Below are 18,975 nucleotides of genomic sequence, written 5' to 3' on the forward strand. Positions count from 1 at the left end.
TCGTCCCCTCGTCTTCTCTCATCCTTGTCTTCCTCAGACTTGGAAACTAAGCTGAGCACAGAGAGCCCCTCCTCTGACTCCCGGAGTCAGGACATGGACGAGGAGGACTCCTGCGAGACGCAGCAGGGACGGGATGAACAGGGTGACAGGTCAGCATTTGATGATCCCTGCTCTCCTGATAACAGGAAGGGTAAATCCAGCGGCCTTCGACACCTCAAAGCTGCCTTGTCCAATGATTCTGAGGACAGCTGCATCCCCACCTCCACCCAGCCTCCAGAGTTCCCCAAAACCCCCTTTGGCTCACCAGTCTCAGAGTCTCTGAGTAAATGGACTCATCTGACTGAGTTTGAACTGAAGGGCCTCAAGGCCCTTGTGGAGAAACTGGAAGCCCTCCCTGAAAATAAGAAGGGTGTTCCAGATGGCATCAAGGACCCCCAGGCCCTGCTGGAGGACATGAAGGTATGTGCCTCATCCAGCTTAGTTCTCGTGTATTTTTTTGTCTTGTGTATATATCTGGATGAACCATTACAAAACACAGGAACATACTTTACTCTTCTACCCGTTCCCCAGGTTGTCTTGAAGGAACATGAAGATGATGACCCCAAAATGGCTGCCAGTGGAGTACCTGTGGTGTTCTGGCCCAAGAAGTCTGCCAAGGTGAGAATGCATGTATGTTTCCTTAGAATTGTTATTCATTTTTCTTCTGATATCCTGCCCATCCTGATTCTCTCTGTCTTGGACCAGTGAAGTAGGGAGCATGTCCTAGGTGAGAGTGGGGTAAGTTGAGCCACCATTGTTTATTGGAAACTATACAGAAAATTAACCATTTGACCAAATATTTAGGAAAGGTCATCATTTCATGGAGTCTGTGAAGGAAGAAATGTCCTGGGGAAAAGTAGTAAGTTTCCTTAGGTCCAAAAAATAGATTTTCACCAAGTCAAATGAATTTGTTAGAGGTTTCATGATGCTTCTACCTAAACCAAGGTAGATCATGTTTAATATTGTTCTATACATCAGTTGGGGTCTCTATAAGCGTCAACATGAGGTCCTAAACCAAGCATGGAAGTGCATCCTTTTTTTTTGCCTCAGGTGTCGTTGAGCCAATGGCAAGTTGAGGACATTTGAAGTGTTTTCTTCTCAGGTGTAATGCAAGGCATTATCGCTGGGATATGAGGTAACAGCAAGGCCTTGCCTATGTTAAAGTACAAAGAGTTTGTTAGGTGTTAAGCGCTGTTAAAATATACTTACAATTATTAAAAGACAAGAAAGTGATTGTATGGAATTGTGTTTGGGAAATAAAGATGGTTTTGAAAAGGTAGTGGAAATATTTAGTGACCGGTATTACATTTTTGGCCGATACCGATATCCGATATTTTCCTTGCCCCCCAAAAAACGAAACCGATATTTAAAATTTTAGTGGCCTTTTAAGCATTCTAGTAGAGTTAACACACACATTGACCGAGCGGTCTAATGCACTGCATCTCAGCGCAAGAGGCTTCACTACAGACCCTGGTTCGAATCCAGGATGTATCACATCCGGCCCGTGATTGGTAGTCCCATAGGGCTGCGCACAATTAGCCAAGAGTCACCCGAGTTTGGCCGGGTTCGGCCGTCATTGTAAATAAGAATTTGTTCTTAACCGACTTACCTAGTTAAATAAAGGTTACACATACACTAACTATATATAGCTAGGTGTCATCATCCAAAAGAACCCTAATTTCTAAGACAGTTCTTATTTGATTAATAGTGGTCGGACCCATCTATGTGAAGCTAACCAGAATAAGGATTTGCCACAATAGTGGTCTTTGCAGTTAGCCTTCAAAATAAATGTATGTCATTAACAGTGATGTAAATTAATACAAATAGTACAATGCCATACTTTTATTTTGAAGACTAACCGCAAGGTCCACTATTATGACAAATCCTTATTGTGGCTAGTTTCACATAGATGGGCCTGAACACCATTAATGTGAAGCAACCACAATAAGGATTTGCCACAATAGTGGACTTTGCGGTTAGCCTTCAAAATAAAAGTCAGGTTGAGCTTCACTAGCCAGATGACGCTATCTGGCTGCTTATAACGTTAGCTTTGGGCAACAGGGTTAAGTAGCTGGCTAGCGATTTATTTTCATGAACTGAAGTTCAATTTTAATAGGCCAACAAGTGGCATCCTAGCTTATACACTCACAAGGATTCCTAAATCATTGCTAAGAATAATGACAATTACTGCAGTTTCTACTGGTCATTGTTTTCAGGCTGGTTGTATTGGTGCTAGCTAGGTACAAAGCTAAAGCTAGCTACCCCAGAAGTTGCGGTTGAAAAATTATGCTTTATTACCAACGCGGTATTGTAAACACATCATTCGTGGCCGGTGTTTGCTTGTTTGCAGACTTTTTTGTACTGCTTTGACAGTGCTACTGTGTGTGTGTGTGTGTGTGTGTGTGTGTGTGTGTGTGTGTGTGTGTGTGTGCGCGCGCGTGCGTGCGTGCGTGCGTATGTCGTCAAGCTAATAGCAGTGTAGCTATCACTGTGCAACTCCGGTAGGGCAACATCTGAAAGATAGCACACTTTGTAGTGTGTACCGGTGCTCGACCAGTCGGCGAAAGCCAACATCACCCACGACAGAGAACGGTTGATTGTCAAGGGCAATGAATTCCATTATCTTGGCTTTAATCGATTTCGCCTTTGAGTTGTCTCGCGGAAATTTTCTTAGTCTTTCAAATGACTGCTCGACTTGACTGCTCGATTCACACAGCAGACATTGTGTGCTAGGTTAGGAATGCTGTGTTGCACATGTAGCTCAAAATTTTACGTGGCGTCATTATGTCATGTACTTGCATAATAAAGGTATGCAAGTCAGCTTTGACATCGGGACCAAATTTTGGCATTTTTAGCTAATATAGTCCGATTCTGATATGTTCACAGATATATTGTGCATCCCTAGTAATATTTAATTCAGTACAGACATTTGAAAGTGGCAAATTACCCAGGGTAAGTTGTGGCAAATTACTATGTTTTCAAAACTAATGTTGACATTAATTCTGATTATTTCCAGGGATACACAACATCTGGAAACATATGCAGATATCTTTGTTAGAAAGAATATTTTCTATATTTAAACTATATTTATTTGACGGAGTGATGCTGAATGTAAAAAATAGTTCAACTTACCCCTCTCCCCTATTTCTGGTGCTTGTGTGTCACTCTCTCACTTCATTGTTTTCTTCCCTAGAACACAAGCTTTACTTATTTCCATAATTTTGACTTAGCGGGCTGCAGGGTTGCCTAACAAGGAACACAATGAGATTCTCTATTTGTTGCTCTTCATCTTCATGTCACAGCTGGGTCTCCTCATCAGTGTTTGTTGGATAATTAACACTGTTTTGAAGTGTTCATGTTTACCAAGCAAGAACTTTGCGCTAAATGATAAATGGTTTCCTTTCAGTCAGTCACTCGGTGTAACATACTATGGGGAGTCAACTATTTTGAATTTTTAATTTCACCTTTGTTTAACTAGGCTAGTCAGTTAAGAACAAATTCTTATTTACAAACCTGGACGACACTGGGCCAATTGTGCGCCGCCATATGGGGCAATCACAGCCGGATGTGATACAGCATGGATTCAAACCAGGGACTGTAGTGACACCTCTTGCACTGAGATGCAGTGCCTTCGATGTGGCGCAGCGGTCTATCAATCCTGCTCACCTGAAGCAAACTGAAATCACGCCCAACGTGCAAATAGATGGCTCAACCATTTCATTAATTCTTCGCTCTTCAGGTTGCCTGAAGGAAGAACATGTCACGCAATTTGAAAACTTTCCAAGCACACGAAGGCTATGAGATTCGCTTCCGAATTAGGTGTCTGTTAGCGGGGAGAGAGTACTCGTCCCCCTAGAAGTTTTGGGCCTGGGGCCTTGGTATGGCTTTTGTGTTTGCTAAAAGCTAACTACTTTCTGCTCTGCTTGTGTAGCCAGTGCTTCCTTGCTTGAGTAAGATGGCCAGTGGTGAGAGGAAGTTCAAAAAGGCTAACTAGTTGGGATTGAACCTCCGACCGTGCTGTAGGGCATGTGGTTTCACAATGAAAATGAAAGATACTCATCCCTGAACAATGATGTGACATCATTTAACTGAAGTTTTCTGATGGTTGCTTTTTTGCTTGTGTGCCATTATTGCTGGCTAGACTACCCTATACTTTACTTAGATGGCAGACGTGTTCTGATTAGTCTGTCAGTATTTGTTCAGTGATTGCATTGCAGATGGAAACTTATAGCGCCCAGTTCAGATGGGTTTATGCAGATAGATCTTCACAGATATACTGTATCAGGAAACATCTGAAGCTCTGTTATATGTAACTAACTCATTTGACAAGGTCAACCTTGCAAGGTCACGATTTGTAGTTGAACAAGTCATTGCATGTGTAGATTTAATAATTATTAAATTTTTTACTTGAATTGAAAAAACGTTACATGCTCTTAGGATGCATTACTTGGACTGTGTGTCCATAGTATGACGTGATTGTGTGTCCCATAGTATGTTATACAGAGTCACCGACTGAAAGGTAACGTACAGTTATGATTATAATTACTGTTCCCTGAAAGAGGGAACAAGGTATATACCATGTTTGGCCCCACGCCGTCAGGGTGGAGCGGTACTGAATTGAGACAATGGATGCAAGCCCCGGTATTATAGCCAGGAAGCCTGTGTGTGATTTCAACTTGATTCAGATGAATAGAATCGGTCGTTGACTCTTCATGGTATGTTCCCTCCTTTAGGGAACATTAGTTATATTCATAACTGTACATTATGGATGACCTAGGCATACTGACCAGCTTGACAAAAAGTCTGATTTATCCTTTTGTAGCAGGTCCAAAAATGCGAAATTGTGTCACAGCATCTGTGCCTTTTGTAAAACAAAATATATTCATGTAGTTCTGTCCTTGAGCTGTTCTGTATTATGTCATGTTTTATGTGAACCCCAGGAAGAGTAGCTGCTGTGTTTGCAACAGCTAATGGGGATCCTAATAAAATACCAAATAACACATTTCCACTGCTGTGTTAAGACAGAATGGGGAAGGATTGCAGCATAATGGAACATGGTCTGTGTGGAGCCCTTTGATCTTCTCTAACTTCCTGTGTTGCATGTTAAGTTCCAAGCTACTGGAAATATAGTAGATGCCATAGCAGAGCCATCAAATCCAGATCCACTGATACAGCGGGCAGAGAGGAAAGCAACAGACTAGATGAATCACTCACAGAGCAATGTGATTGAGACACAATAGCAGAGCTCTGCATTGTGCTAGAATTTTGAGAATAGAAATCTATGGTCTACTGCTGCTCCTCACCGTCGGTCCCTTTAAATGCCAGCCGGTGATTCTGTGTGCACCTTTGGTGATTAAACCCCATCTGTCTCTCTATTGGCTGGACTGGTCTGGTCTGGTTTTCCTTCCCAGTGATCCTGCTCATGAATATCCCCCAATTGGTTTTGCGTTCTCTCTCCTGACTGGAAGAAGTGGGGCTGCATATGGTCTTCCAATTGGCTGCACTGTCTTCCTGTACTCCCTCCCAGACCTAGCTTTTCTCTACTCATGAGCTAGCCTGATCTGTGGTGCGGTGCTGTGTGCCTTGCCTTTGCTGGTGATTGTGGAGCAGGAGGGAGGGCCGTGGGGTAGACAGCAGTAGGAGGAGGAGGCTTTAGGCTGGGGCTGCCCTCAGCCATGTCAGTTTGCTGTGAGCTGGTCGGGGTATGAAAACCGGCCATGGCCATGTCGCTGAGCGCTGACGATGAGGATTACGACTCAGAGGCTGAGCAGGTTGGTTAGCGCACTGAACCCAAACCCTCGGGACAAAGAAAAGGAGAGGAATGTGTATGTGTGTGAGGAATGGTGAATTGAGCTGAGCATTGGTAGATGTTGTGTGGAACTGGAGCCACCTAAAGAGATGCCGTTTCTCCTTTCTCTTGTTTCCTTTCTCCCCTGTACTTTTCATTGACAGGTTGTGTGCGTGTGTGTACCTGGTAAGTGCAGGAAGAAGGCACTGAGTGTTCAGACAGCAGTGTTAGTCCTCAGGGCAGCTACTGGTTGTTCCAGAACAGGGAAGAAAAATGAGATAAACAGCAAGAATGTTGTGTGTGTGATCAGACAGAAAGATGCAGATTAGAGATGAATATTTAAATGGTTCATATGGGCTTGTGTAAGCATGTATGAACAGGGAAGAATACATCAGATGCATTTGAATAGATTTACTGTGCCTGCGATTGTGTATGGTAATGAGAGAAAATGAAGTTCATTTGTATCGTATGAATGGTGTTTGGCACAGCCTGCAAATTGTGCATGTAAACAGTGAGGGAGATATTGTGTTTGTGTATAGGCTCTTCAGCCACACAGTCATATCCCTGACTGCATTCCACACCCCCTTCCAATTATACACAGGCTGGGTTGTGATATCATTGGATACAGTTGAATTCTTTTCCATCCTTCCACAGATGAGATGGCGGAAGATCCCCCCCCCCCCCAGTTATTGCTGTAGATATTTACACAACCAGTTTGTATGTGGTGTTCCTGTGCAAGTTTGCAGATGTTCAATGTCAGATGAAAACATATCACCATTTCAAGGGTCTGGTTGCAGATGTTTTTACAGTGCTATGAGATATGGTTAGATTGATCTGAGATAAATTACAAGAAGTTGTTCAGTCAGTCACTTGTGAATTCCTTGTCCTTTTTGAGTTTTTGTTGTATCAAGAGCAAGTTTCAGAAGATTACAATAGAAAGTGTCAGTGCAGTCAATGTTTGGACAGCAGTTGGCAACAAGCCTTTTTGATCCCCGTTAACATGAATATTCATGAAGTAGCCTAAAATAAATATGGTGACGTGATAACGATTCATCTTTTTCTGACCGTACCCCTGGGCGATCACAGTGCCTCAGGTTCTGAAAGCTCTGCATCTATTATTCCTCTATTATTCCTTCCTCTTGGGGTTTTCCAGCAGTATTTTATCTAAGATCCAGACGTCTGTTTGTACTGTATGACTGGGAGTGCGTGGGTATGGCCAATGCACATTGAGTAGGTCCTCCGGTGCTTAGCTGTAGTGCAGTAGATTATTATGCTGTGGCATCTGCTTCTACTCCTCTGCTGAACCTCAGCTTTGCTGAGCTAAGGAATAAGCCTGCTTAGTAACGCTCATCTTCATACCTTACATAATATGCGTCTGTGGTCTGGGAATGCATTACATAGTTTACAGATAACAAACCTGTTGTCAAACTACTAGGCATTAAAGGCTTTGTTGCTGATGAGATGGAGAGGCAACACTTCTGATGTCCTTGCAAGGAGATGGCATGCTCCCTATACAATCTCCATTGGAATATGATGAGGAACATCTGTCACTGAAAGTGATCCTAGCTTCCTGTGACCGTGATTATGGTAACTGAGACTCTCTTCCTCTATGTCAAGGGAGATTTAACCCCTTCTGTCACTGCTCTACAGGAATCTCATTGTGCGTTATCCCTTCTAGGGGTGTTGCATCCAGACATGGTGGGAGACCAAGGTGATTATGGAGACAATGTGGAGGGCTGTCTGGAAAATCTTTTCTCATGAGAGATCTGTGGTTCTTTGGCCTCCTGGCCCGAGGTATGATCCCACAGCGATAGAGCTACTCTTTTAAGGCAGGTTAACTTCAAGATCACTAAATGATGTCAGGTAATCGGTTACATAAGGGAATCTGATGGATGATACATCAGTGTCTTGTTGCTTGTGACATACACTACATGACCAAAAGTATGTGGACACCTGCTCGTCGAACATCTCATTCCAAAATCTTGAGCATTAATAGGGAGTTGGTCCCACCCTTTGCTGCTATAGCAGACTCCACTCTTCTGAGCTCTCTACTAGATGTTTGAACATTTATGCGGGGACTTGCTTTCATTCAGCCACGAGCGTTAGTGAGGTCGGGCACTGATGTTGGGTGATTAAACCCGGCTTGCAGTCTGCGTTCCAATTCATCCCAAAGGTGTTCGATGGGGTTGAGTTCAGGGCTCTGTGCAGGCCAGTCAAGTTCTTCCACACCGATCTCGACCTCGCTTTGTGGCCACAAAGTTGGAAGCGCAGAATCATCTAAAATGTCATTGTATGCTGTAGAGTTAAGATTTCCCTTCACTGAAACGAAGGGGTCTAGCCCGAACCATGAAAAACAGCCCCAGACCATTATTCCTCCTCCACCAAACTTTACAGTTGGAACTGTACATTGGGGCAGGTAGTGTTCTCCTGGCATCGGCCAAACCCAGATGGTGAATCGTGATTCATCACTGCAGAGAAAGTGTTTTTCCACTGCTCCAGACTCCAATGGCGACGAGCTTTACACCACTCCAGCCAACGCTTGGCATAGCACCATGTGATCTTAGGCTTGTGTGCGACTGCTGGGCCATGGAAACGCATTTCATGAAGCTCCCCTACGAACAGTTCTTGTGCTGATGTTTCTTCCAGAGGCAAGTTTTGCAACTGAGGACAGACGATGTTTACGTGCTTCAGCACTCAACAGTCCTGTTCTGTGAGCTTGTGTGGCCTACCACTTCGCGGCTGAGATGTTGTTTATCCTAGACATTTCCACCTCACAATAACAGTACTTACAGTTGACCGGGACAGCTATAGCAGGGCTGACATACTGACTTGTTGGAAAGCTGGCATCGTATGACGGTGCCATGTTGAAAGTCACTGAGCTCTTCAGTCCAATTCTACTGCCAATGTTTGTCTATGGAGATTGCATGTCAGCGTGCTTGCTTTTTATAGATCTGTCAGCAACGGGTGTGGCTGAAATAGGGGTGTCCACATACTTTTGTGTATATATGGTGTTTGCCAAGGAGGTGACCGGTGACACAGGACAGGTCATGGAGCACTGTACATGTCCATGCTTTGTTTAGTTTTAGCAGTTCCTTGGATCAGTCAGACCCCCATTCTATAGTACTAACAGGGGTTATCCCTCGGATTCCACCACTGATTTAGATTTCCCCCAATATCCAAAATAATCCTCTCTGACTGTTTCCTGGATCTCTGATCACCCCAGCCTGGACACTCTGCTTAGTGTCCACTTGTTTGAGGATACGTCTAGAACAAGGCAAGGATCTATCCTCAGACCCTGCTGTTCATTTGTGTTTTCTCTGTGGTAGCTGGGTTTGTTACTGAACCTGATTTCTTTGTGTATGACAGTAAAACATTCTTCTGATGTCTATAACATTTGTTGGCACCTTCAATTCTTGCACATTTTCTCGTAAAAAGTATATTTCAACACTGTTTGCTCAGGTAAATTTGCTGAACTGCTAAACTTGGACCCAATCAGAACTCCTGTACATACCCCTCGTGATGAATGCAGCCAATGGCCTGCTTCTATGTAGGATGCAAACACATGCTCACGTGAAAACTGTGATAAAGAGGATCATCTAGCTAGCCCCCAAAGACTGAAATAAGATGCATATCTGTTTTTGATTTTTGACCAGGAAAGCAAACTTCCTTTCATTGAGGCACATGTCTAAGTCATTAGACACCCAGGGCTTGTAGTTGGGAAATACTCTTAACAGTTTTTGTGTTAATGACGGTATACTCACAGAACTGGATGTATGATGTGATGCTGTCTGTCGACTCATGGGGATCTCTGCGCGAATCAAAGAACACCTCCTAGTCGGTGACATCAAAGCTCCTCCCTGCCTCCCCCTCCTGTCTATACCTGAATGGATTTCTCCACAGGTTTTTCGTGTTTCACCTACTGCCTATATCTCGGTTGCGCTGCACACTGCCTTCTATGTGTCATCTCCATTGCCATAAAAATGTAGTTGAGTGATGAAACCGGTGACGTACTGTTGCAGACTGGGGAGGTGTGCGGAGAGGGAGAGCGAATTTAAAATCCTCAAGCACAGTCAGGTCAGCCGATGGTGAAAGAGCTGCATTGAAGCATTGAAACAGTCCTGGCAACAGCTTGCTTATTGTTAAGTCCGGGCACATAGACCAGAGTAATGGTAACCTGTCCAAAGTCGCAGGGTAGTTAGAATGGCCTGAATGATACAACGAGAATCTCAGTCTCTGGTGAACAATTGTTCAATGACATTACACTGCTTGGACAAGCATTTCACTACACTCGCATTAACATCTGCTAACCATGTGTATGTGCCCAATAAAATGTGGTTTGTATTATCTACAAAGATGCATAGTCACCCCCCCCCCCCCGGGTCTATTGATTTATGCGTTGTTTTGTCTCAATCTGTTCTAATAACATTGTATCCATCTATGTTCACATCAATATTGTCCTGCGTGAGCCACGTTTCTATAAAGCAGATTTTTAGATATCTTCTCCTAAAGGATTTAACCGCTAACTCATCCAGGTTATGATGTAGTGACTGCACATTTGACAGGGTGATCACCGGGTAGCGGGTGATGGCTTCCCTACCTCCGTAGTCTGTTGCTAATACCACCTCTTGAGCCTCGCTGCTGCTTCTTCTTCTTTACGTTTTGACAAGGCAAGGCTGCTTTCGAGCTTTATCTCGGAAAGGGAGCAGGAACTCACAGGAATAGATGATGATGGTTCATTTATTGATTTACTCACTGACTATAGTGGTTTCTCCACTAAATATTTAGCGATTATGCTGCGGGATTTAGAGGTAATTTCTGGTTTAGTACGGTATCCTGCGTCACCAATTCATTGCTCCAGACCAGCGCAAGGGGGAGTTAGAGCACTGATTATGCTTTTGGGTCCTACTGTGTCTCTAACTGACAATGAATGGGCGACCATAAACCTACATAGAAACTGCTAATTGTGCACGACTTCAGTATTACTTACTGAAACTGTTGTTACACTGAGGTTTTTATTATTTTATTTTGTTAGGATTATTTTGCTCTTAATGTTGTAGTGTAGCCCACTCCCGACCAGTCACGTTGTACAGTGCCTGAGTGGCGCAATTGTCTAAGATACTGCATAGCAGTGCAAGCTGTGTTGTTACCAATGCTGGTTCAATACCCGTGCCGGCCTTGACTGGGAGACCCATGAGATGACTGTAGGTTTTTAGTTTTCTCTCCCACTAAAAACAGAAATGAATAATTCTGAATAACAAACTGGCTTTATTTACAAATTAGTAACAATGTCTCATGGCCTTTTTCTCACTCATTTTACGTTATTTGAAAACAAAATCATCTCCAAAATATTGATATTTTTTAAACAAAGTGATTTTTATTCATTTAGAATTATATAAAAGCCCCATGGATATTCTCACAGGTACATTATTAACCCTGTTATTAGCAGGACAATATATCATGGCTCCCGAGTGGCACACAATGGTTTTGCCTGGCAGTTCTCCAGCTGTATCCACTGAAAGCGCGCGAGGTTCAAGGCACAAGGGCAGGGGCCACGGGATGGGCCACAGAGCCGCGCACAGAAGACAGACCTAGCCCATGGGGAAGGAAGGGGGAGGGAGGGTGGACCCCACCCCGCCACACTGGGTAGCACAGAGCAACACTTTAAGGGGCATTGCACTAATAATGGCACTGACTAGGGAAACATTTCTGCTGTGCTTAGTGCCAGTCTGCACATTCAAACTAAAACAATGTAACTAATAATGGCATCTTTATGCTTTCGCTAATCAAATTTATGATAAGAAATACTCTTTCAAAATGCCGATGTTTATTTGGTTATGGATCCATAACGAATTACTATGGGAATAAATATCACTGAAATATCCTCCAATCCTCTATATGTAACTATTGGCGGAGAGTCTTTTATATTTTCCGATACACTGTAGCCCTACTGTAGTTGTAGCTCTTATTTAAAGAGCATAAAGTTCGAAGCAATAGGATTTGAAGCAATAGCCTACAACTATTTTAGCACCATTTAGCGCAGCTCTGAGACAAGCATGGGGACTGGTCTTGATAAATCAAAGAGATTTTTATTTGAACTGAATCTCCTTTTGAGTATTGGTTAGATTACAATTAGGGTGTATAAATGTTATGCTCTTAGAATAATCTTTATTTAACTAGGCAAGTCAGTTAAGAACAAATTCTTATTTACAAGGACAGCCTACTCCTTCCTCCCGGTCGGGGAATTGAACCACGGTCTCCCGCGTGCCCGCACGACACTGGGATACTTTAGCTAAATAGCCCAGTACTGTAGCCTACTCCCGACCGTCACGTTGTACAGCGTCATATTTTCCGTTCCATCTTAATGGGAACGTAGAGGTTTTTTTTGGGGGGGGGGGGGATAGAAACACCATAATATTAATCTAATTAATTAAGCAAAATTTCTTAAAATCAGTCCCATATACTATATTCTTACAAAAAAAGGTTTTAAATTCTCTAGTACAGCCACTATTGAAGGCCATCAAATGCTTCTCAAATATGCCCTCTGGTGGTGAAACTAGCATTAATGGTACCAGTGGTTGGCACTTAAATAATGTGCCATAGAATTCTGCGGCACCATGCAAGCTGTGCCGCAGTACGCTGCAACTTTTAAAGGACGAACCACTGTACATACAACCCCCGGTAGTGATTGTAAAGTGTTTTGCATATCACAGCAATTGAGATTAAGAGGGTCACACATGCCACGTACAATCCACTTTCAAACTTGCGATGCACTTGGACTTAGACAAAACAAAATTCAGCGATATCACTATGAACAAACCAACAATTGACGCAGGTGAGCTCAGGGTCTGGCAGCAGTGCATATGCTACACGTATAGCGTACCTTGCCATACAATCTTCTCTAAAAAACAGCAGGGAGAAATGTTTACACTGTGCTCTGCAATAAGATGATCAGTGTTTGATTTCTAATCTAGTTGAGTTATCAAATGTCAGCAGCTGTCTAATTCCGTTGTGGGCATGCAGCATGTTTGATGCATTGGAATATAGACTATGCTATGGAGAATGATAGTCTCCAGGATTATAGAAAAGGCAGTTGTGAAATTAAGTTTCAAATACTTAAATGTTGACAGTGCCAAATTCTTGCCATTATTTTACCAATTATTACTGAGTAAGAGGCATGTTTTCCATAATGTACGTTTCATGCGTATACATTTGTCACTATATATTGTGTATATCGTGCCCCCCCCTTCTCACAAATCAGGTTTTTACAACGGTCGTAAATACCTGGTAGAAACTGCCATGTGGTATTGAGGGAGAGAGTCCATGGAGAACAAAGCGCTTCTCGTTAGAAACTCCTAATCCCCAAAATGGGAGGATTAAACAGTATTTATATTTTTGAGAATGTTGGAATGGTCCGTAGACAGTTAAGGGTCAGTCATGTCGAGTGTGTTTCATTTGGTGATCTCATGAAGGACAGGAAACACACAACTATTTCTCTTAATGTGTACATATTCCAGCTAATAGGTTTACATCTGAAGGTTGTATAAGATGAATAAGTATAAGAATACTTTTGGAAAGATAACAATGTGATTTATTCTTCTAAATAAGAATTAGTTGTTTTATGGTATACTTATGCACAGTCAGTAGCCACGCCCAGGTGAGCAAAAATATGACAAGATGGCCCTTTTCTACCCAAGTGTAAAAGCCCCCGTGACACAATTCACACCAGACCACCAAACCACGGTGTAAGCTAAGGTTGCAAATGGTTGAATTTCCAAGACTAGAAAACATGCAGCTGACGCAACATGTGAAATGGTTAAGAACTACAACTCTATAGGCCCTGGAGGCCATACAGCGTATAGCGTTGGCTACACGGCTGGAAATGGTTCAACTCTGAGACTATCGATCACTACAGAATAAGAGCAAATCCTAGGTGTAGAATTACTAGTCTGCAGCTGGAAATTAAGTCTAGTACAAGAATACTGACAACCGCGGAAGCATCTATTCTATGCAACGACCATCTGTATGCCTGACGTATCCATTACAACAGACACTATCCAGAGCCGCTGCGAAAGCGACAACTACGAAAGACATTGTGCCTTCTGGGGAAGTTAACTGACTCTCCAGCAGTCAGACCGGCGATTCCAACAGAGAAGACAACAACGACATATGAACGTAAATATATACATACAACTTTTCTCAAATGAGCTGCCGTTCATGTGCAAAGGATTAGCATTTCAATTAATATAATTATCAGCTGTATGTAGTGAATCCATTTTGTCTTTCCCGCTCTTTTATCTGTCCCCACCCCTTTCCATTGTCTACCAAGCCGTCATGCCTGTTTAGCCCACTTGAGACTTATCAATGCATTGTGTTAGTAACCAATATCAACTGTTTATGTATTTCTGTGATTATTTAGTTACTAAATAAATAATTAAGCCAATTTGTATATTGCTGATTCATCATTTAGGCTAAGGTTCGAGAAGGTAATGAGAACTCAGGTAATAATGCTACATTAATAGAAGACTAATCGATAAGATATGATAATATCTAAATAGTCGATTCGGGAAAGAGAGACTCTATAAAAACATTCCTGTGGTGCCTCGACTTCCTAGTTAATTAAAGTTTACATGATTAGTTTAATCACATAATAATAATTACACAGAAAAATGTATTTGATAATACAACAGTCTTCACATTAATGAATAGTCAGACACAACACATTTGAACAAGGAACACAATCAATTTGAGTGTTTCACCATGTATTTCGTATGGACAGAAATTGCAAAGGTGTCTCGGGTAGGCCTGTTACGTTGACCGTATTACCGCCACACCAGCATTCACGAGTCATGACCGCAGTCAAATTCCACGTGACCACTTAGTCAAGGTAACTAGGCTTCGCCAAAACTGCTCTCTGATGCCGCTGTTCTTATAAGCCGAGTCGTTGCGCAATCGCATGTGAAAACAGATTTTTGACTGGCCACCATTCAAAAGATAATCCCAGCTTTCTTGTGCTGCTAAATTCTCTTAAATGAAGCATGTCAACCTGCATTCCAACCGGTGTAGCCTACCAGGTATACATAGGCGCGGTGCATGAGTTTCAAGTTTGGGGGAAGATAATTTTCACCATAAATGCACCTTTTATAATGAAGCATTCCATTCCATGTTTCATTACATTTGCAGACTTGTGTAAGGTAGCCTACTATTTTGCAATGTGATGAGTAGATTGAATAGTCATAATTTAGGCTAATAATGTAACTCAATCACTGTTTGCAAAAAAGACCGTTCAATGCATGGCTAAGTGTTCAATGCATGGCTGAGCGTTCAATGCATGGCTGAGCGTGTAGAGTAGGCCTGGGCCATATCAGATACGTTTCTTCTTCCTGCTGGGGGAATAAATTATTGTCCAAAAACAAACTTTTAAGTAGCACTGACCCAACATTGATAAATAGTGAATATGTGCAGTGCGCACTCACCAGGTATATCGCCTATGCTCTCCACCATTCTCTCAATTAAGTTGATACTTTTGATAACTAAAAGACCTATTCGTCTTCTTCCCTGCAATAACCATTTGCTTTCCAAACTGTTTTCCCGCGATTTGTATTTGACATTTTTGAAATATGCCTGGCTTGGCCTCTAGCCTACTTTTTAGATAGTCGCAGCACAACAATAATCCTTTCCTTACGACTAGGCAATGCGATTTAAAACAACACACAACCACATTTAAAACATTTAAAAAAAGATAATGATCCTCTGTGGTCATCATGACTATAGTACCCTGTTTTGAATGATTTTATTTACTTATTTATGGACAGGAGTAGGCTAATTCGGCTATTTAATTTTGGCATTTTAATTGTATTTACTTTAGAGAAAGCTTAGTTTCCCCTCGCCTTATGAACTCGCCGCCTATGCTTGCATATTAAAAACGGAACCGCGCGTAACCTACATTCGCTATTCGAGTGCAGGCTACAGATTTTTCTAATTTTCTGTGACCGCAAACACACCTCCAGGCTGTGTAAGGGCTATTTTACCAAGAAGGAGAGTGATGGAGTGCTGCATCAGATGACCTGGCTTCTGCAATCACCCGACCACAACCCAATTGAGATGGTTTGGGATGAGTTGGACCGCAGAGTGAAGGAAAAGCAGCCATCAAGTGATCAGCATATGTGGGAACTCCTTCAAGACTGTGGGAAAAGTAAATTTGGTTGAGAGAATGCCAAGAGTGTACAAAACTGTCAAGGCAAGGGCGGCTACTTTGAAGAATCTCAAATATATAAAATATATTTTGATTTGTTTAACACTTTGGTTACTACATGAATCCATATGTATTTCATAGTTTTGATGTCTTCACTATTATTCTACAATTTAAAAAAAATAAAGAAAAACCCTTGAATGAGTAGGTGTCCAAACTTTTGACTGATACTGTATATTAGTAGGCTATACAGTGCATTCGGAAAGTATTCAGACCCCTTGACTTTAAAAAAAATAAAAATATGTTACAGCCTTACTCTAAAATGGATAAAAAATGTAAAAATCCTCATCAATCTACACACAATACCCGATAATGACAAAGGGAATACAGGTTTTTAGTTTGCACATTAATGTTTGCACATTATAAATAAACAGAAATACCTTATATAAATAAGTATAGTTTAGACACTTTGCTATGAGAGTTGAAATTGAGCTCTGGTGCATCCTGTTCCCATTGATCATCCTTGAGATGTTTCTACAACTTGATTGGAGTTCACCTGTGGTAAATTCAATTGATTTAACATGATTTGGAAAGGGACACACCTGTCTACACCTGTCTATTCAGGTCCCACAGCTGACAGTGCATGTCAGAGCAAAAACCAAGCCATGAGGTCGAAGGAATTGTCCGTAGAGCTCCGCGACAGGATTGTGCACAGGTCTGAGGAAGGGCACCAAAAACATTCTGCAGCATTGAAGGTCCCCAAGAACGTAGTGGCCTCCATCATTTTTAAATGGAGGCGTTTGGAATAACTAAGACTCTTCCTAGAGCTGGCCAACCGCCAAACTGTGCATTCGGGGGAGAAGGGCCTTGGTCAGGGAGGTGATCAAGAACCCGATGGTCACTCTGACAGAACTCCAGAGTTCCTCTGTGGAGATGGGAGAACCTTCCAAAAGGGCAGCCATCTCTGCAGCACTCCCCCAATCAGGCCAGACGGAAGCCACTCGGAAGTAAAATACACATGACTAAAGGACTCTCAGACCATGAGAAACAACATTCTCTGGTCTGATGAAACCAAGAGTGTCTTTGGCCTGAATTCCAAGTGTCACGTTTGGAGGAAACCTGGCACCTTCCCTACAGTGAAGCATGGTAGTGGCAGCATCATGCTGTGGGGATGTTTTCAGTGGCAGAGACTGGGAGACTAGTCAGGATTGAGGGAAAGATTAATGGAGCAAAGTACAGCGAGATCCTTGATGAAAAGCTGCTCCAGAGCGCTCAGGACCTCAGACTGCGTCGAAGGTTCATCTTCCAACAGGACAACGACCCTAAGCACACAGCCAAGACAACGCAGGAGTGGCTTCTGGACAAGTCTCTGAATTTCCTTGAGTGGCCCAGCCAGAACCCGATCGAACATCTCTGGAGAGACCTGAAAATATCTGTGCAGTGATGCTACCCATCCAACCTGACAGAGCTTGAGAGGATCTGCAGAGAAGATTGGGAGAAAGTCCGCAAACTCAGATGTGCCAAGCTTGTACTGTAGCGGCATACCCAAGAAGACTCGAGGCGGTAATTGCTGCCAAAGGTGCTTCCATAAGGTACTGAGTAAAGGGTCTGAATCCTTGCGTAAATGTGATATTTCAGTTTTTTTTTATGTTGAATACATTAGCAAAAAAATGTAAACTATTTTTGCTTTGGCATTATGGGGTATTGTATGTAACTTGATGAGAAGGAAAAAACAATTTTAATCAATTTTAGAATAAGGAATAAGAATAAGGCTGTAATGTAACACAATGTGGAAGGAGTCTAATGGTCTATATACTTTCAGAATGCACTGTATGTAAAGACCAGATTCAATTTGACAATAGTCTGGTGGGTGAAACACATGTATTCTTCTGTGGGTTGCTGTGGAAACCTGCCTGTTGGATACTTGCCATTTGAATTCACATTAACATAATTTCCTCTTGTGTACAGCCCTCTTAAAGTGGGTATTGGTCATGCCATAACCATACATCAGTATGTTCCGTTTGGTACAGTACGAGTACAGTATGTCCCTGTGATCTATACTATGAGTAAAGGGTGGTTATGATTGCAGCATATTTTTGATGTAGAAACAACCTCCAGTAGTCTGCCTATATAGATGAGATCACAAGTACCCTCAGTAGCTAATATCTCCTGGCCAGGCACAGCCTGTGTGTTCTTGTTTGCGTACAGTACATCTATATAACGTGTGTGTGTGTGTGTTTATGAGCAGCATGTACTCCCTGTTTTATTTAACACTTTGTTAAAAAAAAATTAAAAGGTCATGTTCTCACTTGAGTGCGGTCGGATGATGGCTTCTTCTCTGGTTCTGTGTTTTCCATAGAAAGTGGAAGAAGCTAGTTAGACCAGACAGCCGAGTACAACCGGTCATACAACTCGGCACTTAATTGGTCAACCTCTAGCATCGATTAGATGAGTCAATTCACCTGGTTTCCCTAATCAGCTGCTTATTCAGGGGTCAATATTGCAGACACTGCAGCCCACCGTAGACCTGATCCATCTGTCTCTGTACCTTTTTAGTGTTGGGCTATAAAGACACCTCTCCCTCCACTTCTACTTTCAGCAGCAGCGGCCTCCCAACAGACCCAAACCCAAAATGGCGGCCTCGTCTCCTGCGGCGGCGGTCAAGCTGTCGGCCAGCCGGAGCACGTCTGGCGCCAGGAGGAGAAGGACGCGTTGTCGGAAGTGTGAGGCTTGCCTGAGGACAGAGTGTGGAGAATGCCACTTCTGTAAAGACATGAAGAAGTTCGGAGGACCAGGTCGCATGAAACAGTCCTGCATCATGAGGCAGTGTATAGCGGTAGGTCTCCGACTAATCTTAACTACAGTAAGTCTGTTTGGCTTTTTATTGTGGTATGTTTTAAATGGTCAAACTAAAACTATCCTGCAAGGGACATTATGTGTGTGGACGTTTTAGAGTGAG

General features: G+C 42.6%; 1 protein-coding gene across 5 annotated transcripts in view; it reads left to right on the forward strand.

Moving 5' to 3' along the window:
- LOC135517849 (lysine-specific demethylase 2B-like) overlaps positions 1-18,975 on the forward strand; it is a 53,846-nt gene that overhangs the window by 26,900 nt on the left and 7,971 nt on the right. For 4 of the 5 annotated variants that reach the window (XM_064942502.1, XM_064942501.1, XM_064942499.1 and 1 more), the window contains 3 exons: positions 38-459; positions 571-657; positions 18,616-18,852. In XM_064942502.1, the coding sequence (XP_064798574.1) occupies positions 38-459; positions 571-657; positions 18,616-18,852 (746 nt within the window). The remainder of the gene's footprint in view (positions 1-37; positions 460-570; positions 658-18,615; positions 18,853-18,975) is intronic. The other variant, XM_064942500.1, reaches the window with a different exon arrangement.

The sequence above is a fragment of the Oncorhynchus masou genome, chromosome 28 (genome assembly GCF_036934945.1).
Source record: "Oncorhynchus masou masou isolate Uvic2021 chromosome 28, UVic_Omas_1.1, whole genome shotgun sequence".
NCBI lineage: Eukaryota > Metazoa > Chordata > Actinopteri > Salmoniformes > Salmonidae > Oncorhynchus > Oncorhynchus masou.